Source organism: Homarus americanus, unplaced genomic scaffold (assembly GCF_018991925.1).
Source record: "Homarus americanus isolate GMGI-L3 unplaced genomic scaffold, GMGI_Hamer_2.0 scaffold53975, whole genome shotgun sequence".
Lineage (NCBI taxonomy): Eukaryota > Metazoa > Arthropoda > Malacostraca > Decapoda > Nephropidae > Homarus > Homarus americanus.
In genome coordinates, this window is record NW_024733110.1 from 97,056 (window position 1) to 103,948 (window position 6,893).

The 6,893-nt window shown below is 38.9% G+C and overlaps 1 protein-coding gene across 1 annotated transcript; it reads right to left on the reverse strand.

Moving 5' to 3' along the window:
* Window positions 1-3,281: 3,281 nt before the first annotated feature.
* On the reverse strand, window positions 3,282-5,803 carry LOC121869251 (tetra-peptide repeat homeobox protein 1-like). Its single transcript, XM_042370492.1, has 2 exons — window positions 5,727-5,803; window positions 3,282-4,032 (listed from the first exon to the last, which is right to left on the reverse strand). Exons 1-2 carry the CDS (start codon window positions 5,733-5,735, stop codon window positions 3,709-3,711), a joined length of 333 nt encoding a protein of 110 aa, XP_042226426.1. The 5' UTR covers window positions 5,736-5,803; the 3' UTR covers window positions 3,282-3,708.
* Window positions 5,804-6,893: the final 1,090 nt, after the last annotated feature.

The following is a 6,893-nucleotide window of genomic DNA, read 5'->3' on the forward strand; positions in this document are numbered from 1 at the left end:
ATGCTAGGTTCATGCTTGCCTTTATGACTCGTGCATTAAGGGCGTAAAAGCCTGAAGGGTCATGGGTTTTGTCAGCAAGTTACATAAAGTGATAGACTGATGAGTGTGTGGGGGGAAAGTTCCGGTACATTTCATCTCTTTATGGCAAAGCGTGGGTGGTGGCGGTCGGTGTTGGAGGTCACTGGATTCTACCAGTATTGGCCGTAGCGGTAGCGAGGCCTGTAGTAGCGACGGCGATGATGCTTTGGTTTCCAGAAGAAGAATGGGTCAGGATCAGCCAAGGGGCCGGGGTCTGCAGATGGGTCAGCAAGTGGTCCCGGCATGGCTGTAGCAAGTCCCATTACGGCACTGAAGGCCACAGCCAGGGAGAGAACTAAGGAAACCTATTACGAAGGCATCGAATCAGATACTGACTGACAAACATGGAAGGCTAATTTCCTGCCATTAGAAAATACCCAAAATCAACAATATGAGGTTGTGATAAACAACCTCGCCTGCATCAGCAAGGTAACTGTTTCCAGATCCATTATTATATATTTGTTATGCAAAGACTAACTCCGTACATTTAACCGAGTGTATATATATATATATATATATATATATATATTTTAGTAACAAAAAGTAAATGACATAGTAATGTACCTCACTCAGTGTACTGTACAGTGGCTGTCGAACAATTGGTACGGGGTGTATAGAGACGATACAATGAACCTATCAATGTAAACACGGATCTGTACATCACATTGCCTTACTAATATTAGTGGATATCCAGCTATGTATAAGATATTTGACGCATATTGCCTACTGTTGTATGTTTAAAAATTTTCCATGAAGTTAAATGATGTACAGTATATTCAGATATTTATAAAGAAACCACAAAGTGCCACGTTTTAGTAAAGATTCACGTCAAAGTAACCGAAGAGAGCTACTGAACCACAGATTAACAATAAAGTATAGTTTACAATGAATTTGTGTTATTAGTTATGGAAATTCAATAAACTATAGCACTAGACATAAATTGATGAAAATTTTGTACATATAATCTGTATTTTTTGTTTTAGTTACTGTTAATACTATATAAATTAAAAACATAACTGAAACTTAGAAGTAGCATCACGGTAACTTACTTTAGGAGATGAACAAAGCCAGAGAAATATAATAGAGAATCAAGGCACTACTCTCCTGGTCCTGTGTCAACTCGCCAAATTCATGACGTCTGAGAGGGAGATCTATTGGGCTCAACACTGTGTGCCGGTCTGCTGCCCGACCAGACTCATATACCCACGACCAGCATGCCCGGAAACTAAGTACTATGAATAAGAAGAATAAGCACCAACCCTCAGGGGACGTAACATTACACCAATCTGAAAACATTATTGTAAGGATGACTAGTCCAGAATTTGTTAACACTCACTCTTAAGGAGGCCCGTCAAACCAGTCTGATACATCATAATATATCATAATTAACCCTTTAAATAAAGATTAGTCCCTCATTTAGGTATTTTAATCTGTTAAATAATAACCCGAAGCATGGGGAGAGGGGGAGCGAAGAGGGGTGAGGCATGCATACAGAAGTTGTCTAATATAAAATGAAAACATAAATTAATGAATGAATCAGAAAACATTTACTTTATATATTTCAGAATAATGATAATCCGTGAACCTCTGTATGGACGATGAATTAACATGAAAGGCTGAAGCAAATGTAAGATAATAATAATAATAATTAACGGTTTATTGAAAAAAGTTCTGCAGCCCGTAGGCTGAAAATATACATTAGACAAAAATTACTTATTACATACAAAGACATGGGGTGGGTGGGTCGTTTAACAAAAGCTTTCATTACTGAAAGGAGAAGGAACAATGAATTGAACATACCAATTATTATAGTTTACAGTTGATGGCCTGGGCTGGTCCGCTGTTTAAATGGCCTTTTATTTGGGAAAATATTACATGTAAATTTATGGATCCTCACCAGAGAGACTTCATATATAGGTATATTCATGAACTCTACCAACAAATCAGAGACTAAAAATGTTCAACATAAAACGCTTGCAGGAAGTCCTTCATCTGGTCTCCAGAGAATGTGATTCACTTGGTTTCCTTCTTTCAATTGCTAAAACAAAAGCCATGTGGCACGGTCGTGTTGTACCTCCACCCCTTCTCTTATCAGGAACGCCCTTGGGCTGGATTAATGAGACAAAATACCTGGGTGTGTATGTAACTCGCACACGTTGTCAGATCCCTGAAGTCCGCTATCTTCGAGACATATGCTTTCGGCGTCTCGCTCCCCTCTCTACCATGTGCAGGGGTTCCCTTGGTGCCACCATCCCTGTACTTCTCACCATGTACAAGTCCTTTGTCCGTTCCTGTGTCGACTACGCCGTCATTCAGTACGTGTAAATTCTCATTTATGTTTGCAAGGAATAGCATACATTCTTTTAAGGAGTAATGGCCACTGATACCTGCCAACTTTTCTCCAACTGGATTGTACATAACTTTATAACTATCAATGTCTACTGTCTAGTTATCCTTCATCAGACAACCTCACTTCATGAGGATGCAAAATGCAAATTATGCACTTCTAGTTTTTTATGGTAACTTGTTCTGCGTTCCCTAACATTATTAAGCTTCTTTTTTTGTCAATCTTATACTACTGTAGTTGCTCATTTGTAGTTTTCAACATGGAAGACATTATTAAAGTTTCTGTCATCTGTTGAATTCAGGTGAAAAGTGATTGGCTTCACGCTCCCAAGGCTGTGCCATCAGGTAGATTCCTTACTCAGGGTTACTCACGAGGAAGTTTACAACTGACTCAGCAATATCGGTTTAGATAACAGGTGGGCACTCCCACAAAGACAAGGTGAAGGCATCCTCAGTGTGCTGCACATTAACTTACGATAATGACAGTCTTTACGAGAATAATTTGTAAGACATTATTCCACTGATAAATAAACCCTATAGTCTTTTGACCTTTACTTCCTCAATTGCAAAATCAGGTACCCATTAACAACTGGGTCGTTGGGGGTGGTCCAAGTATTGTTTAGTGTCTAAAACAAAATGATCGTCTTAGTTAACTCTCTGTAATGTGATTAAGTGTGTGCATGTAACTAATCTATTATCTTTGTTCCCACTTGGTGCGGTGAGTCATGGGATAAAAAAGTTCACATTTTATTTCCACATAATGTCAGTCTCTTGACAAGCTTATTTTCAGAACTTACAGAAAATACTGTTTCTAAACTGAAGGTTGAAATAAAATACATTCGACTAAACAAATGTCATGAAATGAAAACAACTTTATTGTAAGCTTTCTTGTCCTGCCAAACTTGGAGAGGAGTTAGACTAAACTAGTAATGTTAAAGGGTGCGGTTGTGCTTTAAGGATTAAGCTCACAATATTTATTACATGTCAATCTACACAAAAAAAATAAGATTTTTTCAATATTGAAACACTAAATAAACTTGTAAAAGATGCAGTTCAACTGTAACAGATCCTTCAAAAAACATAACCTTTTTTCCATCAACATATGGCACTTTGATTGTTTAACTCGGGATACAGGAAAATTATTTGAAAATCATCGTAAGCAATTAAGCCTTGACACTATATATCAATATTACTAAGATTTCCTATTACTTATATATTACGGGCGGCTCAACTGTACTGTTCATCTAAGAGAGAGTATCACTATACATTATGAAGGCGATGGTTCTAACGCCCGAAGCAGCAGCGGCGGCGGCCCCAACCATACCTGCGGCGACGCCACCAAGGCCGGTACCGGCCAAAGAAGGGGTCGGGGTCAGCTACAGGGCCAGGTATAGGGCCAGCCACGGGGTCAGCTACAGGACCAGGTACAGGACCAGCCACGGGGTCAGCTACAGGGCCAGGTATAGGGCCAGCCACGGGGTCAGCTACAGGGCCAGGTATAGGGCCAGCCACGGGGTCAGCCTCAGGGACAGCCGAGGGTGAGGGCAGGGCTCTGGCTGGGCCTAGCAAAACAACCAAGGCCACCAACAAAACTAGAACTATTGCATACTGTAAGGGGGGAAAATATGACCATTAATAAAAGCTGAACATGCATTAAAAAATATTTCTTTTCATCATAAATCAAAGGGTTTTACGGATAACTTAATTTAGGATTATTAACTGGAAGGAATGAGCTTTAGACTCCTTAGGATTCAAGAACATATTGTATATACGAAACAAAAGAGATATATTTTAATTCAATACGAGAATAGAATTATTCGAAGAGGAAGGCTGACTATATACAAGCGCTAAAAGTCAAGTACCAAGAAAATTTAAAAGAGGACAAATATTTAATGATGCAAAATAGAGAAAAAGTTGGTAGCGAAGTTTCCCTTTAAATAGTTAAAGTGAAACGAAACCATAACTTCACCTATAGTTTCTAGAAACCCATACTAGCAGATTTTCAAGAGAACAAGGACAAAATTAAGGTTAACTTCTTTAAATTTAAATTGTACACTTTGTAGAATAAATGAGTTGAGCATGACTAACTTATTGGAGGCGTCATATGGGGAAAGTTAATAGAACGATAGAAATTAGAAAATCTGCTGAGGAACAGATGATAAACTGCACTAGATTGCGTTCTCTGAGGGACACGATTTAATAACATTAGTTCAAACGTAACCTATTTTTTTCTGGCACAAAGCGTCGTAATATCGCTTTCAGTACATTTATTATCATCCCGATTACTAATGTACAGTAAAAAATGCAGCTACCGGTTTGTTCAGAAAAAATAATTAAAATACGCAAAACACACATCCACCCGACCCAAGCCAGTTTGGGAGAGCCAGTTGACAGTGGTGTCAGGACAAAAGCCCTTTAGGACAAAAGACCCCTAGGATAAAAGCCTCCCGGTAAAAGCTCCCCCCGGACAAAAGACCCCTAGGATAAAAGCCTCCCGGTAAAAGCTCCCCCCGGACAAAAGACCCCTAGGATAAAAGCCTCCCGGTAAAAGCTCCCCCCGGACAAAAGTCCCTCGGTTACGCACAAAGTAGAACAAAATCGGGAAATATATCCACTGGAGAAATACCTTCTTGATGGCGTTTATCTGTGAACACGTTGAATGACGTCTTCACATTTTGCACCAGAACCTATTCTAAATGTTTGTTAGGTTATGTTACGTAAGATTTAGAATAACGAAAACAATGAGATCGACCACGAGGAAGTGTTTCCTCAGACACTCGTATAACTGTTGACCTTTACTCCACCACACTGATCAAATTCTTGTTATAATGCTCCTACTACGCTTCAACAACTGCGGACTCCCACTTATTTTATACTCATCCTGGAGTGATTAGAAAGTAAATAAATAAATGAACCTATTATCCTCATAACCCTGTAAATTATCTCTTTTTTTCGTGTTTTTATCTTGATCCGTGGTTCTTCCAAATCCTTGAGGCAGTTAAGTGAACAAATTTATTTTCCTTTTCTTTCTTCATGTAATTAGGACGATGCAAAGTCTTAAAAATACTGATGGTGTTAATACTTATTTAACAATAACGGCTTCATATAAGGCTAACCTAGTTTAGGTATAATTTGACTGTCATATGATGGTAAACTACGTCTTAAGTGAAACAGTAAATTGTACCATAAAATATTAAATTGCTTTAAACTGTAAAAATAAAACAAAAGGAAGTCCCTTTTTAGCAAAAAACTTCTGCTTATTTCTAAAGCAGAGATGTTTTAACGTTATCATCGCTACTCACCAGCCCCATCGTAAGTCTGACCTCGGTCGTCTGACCCAGGTACTAAATCGTGACGTCCTTCTGGTGTGTCCGAGGACATGTGCAAGGTTTTATAGTCGGTCAAGCTCCCCTGGTGGCCAATTTGGTAGGTAACCACTGACGCGATTAATACCAAAGTTACCGTTTCCTATTCTAAGTTGGTAACATTTACAACTTCATTATTCTTTCACAGATTTTTGTCAGAAATAATATTCCTTTGGTTAGATAATCAGCATATACACTGGCATTTATTGGGACTGTTATATCCTGTGAGCGAGGACTGAATCCTTCTGGAACAACATTAAGACAATGAAACCAACGACTGCGCATCATGAGTTGCACTTCCTAAGTAAATATTACGTCAGTGTGTGTGTGTGTTTAATGACTGTTATCCCCAGCATACTGATTAGAGAAATAATTTGGCTCAATCAGACTAACAACAGTTTCTTTTAAGTTCAAAGATGATCTTGCTAAGGACTTACAAGCATCTCTACTGTAATCTGTAATACCAGTGCTGCCGCTGCGACAGTGTACATTGGTTAATCGAAACGCCAAGTAAAAGTACGTATCTTTGAACATAAAGGCGTCATTTAGAACAAACCGGCACTTAGTAATATATCTCATAGCGACATCCGTGCGCGTGGTCATAACGCCAATCTCTACTTACAGCTCGACTAAACTACAGTTGTCACCACCCACTCTAACTCTACTGTAGAGGACTCCTGACAATGGAGACTCTATTGCCTATTAAGGAGAGACCCTGCTTAGAGAGGAACGAGACTTCCTTATACCTTGTGTTTCTACTTTCCTTCGGTCTCGAGAGTTCATTTTCGTTAAGTTCTTGTCATGTATAGATTTCCTGTTTTATCATGTCTGACACTGACTTCATATATACTGTACTACACAACTGAGTTCTAACGCCATTTAAGGTTTTGTTTTGGAGTTTGTCTGATGACGGAGATAGACTGCTCTGAAACTTGTGCGATGAAAATAACCAAGATGTTTTGTAAAGTGATGGTTTCATTGTTCATCATAAAACTCTGCTTCCCGATGGACAAGTCTAGTCTAAGTCAGAAAACTATGATTTTTTTGACGTTTAATATCACAAAGAAGTGATTTGGTTTTACGTTCTCCAATATCTTCAGTAAG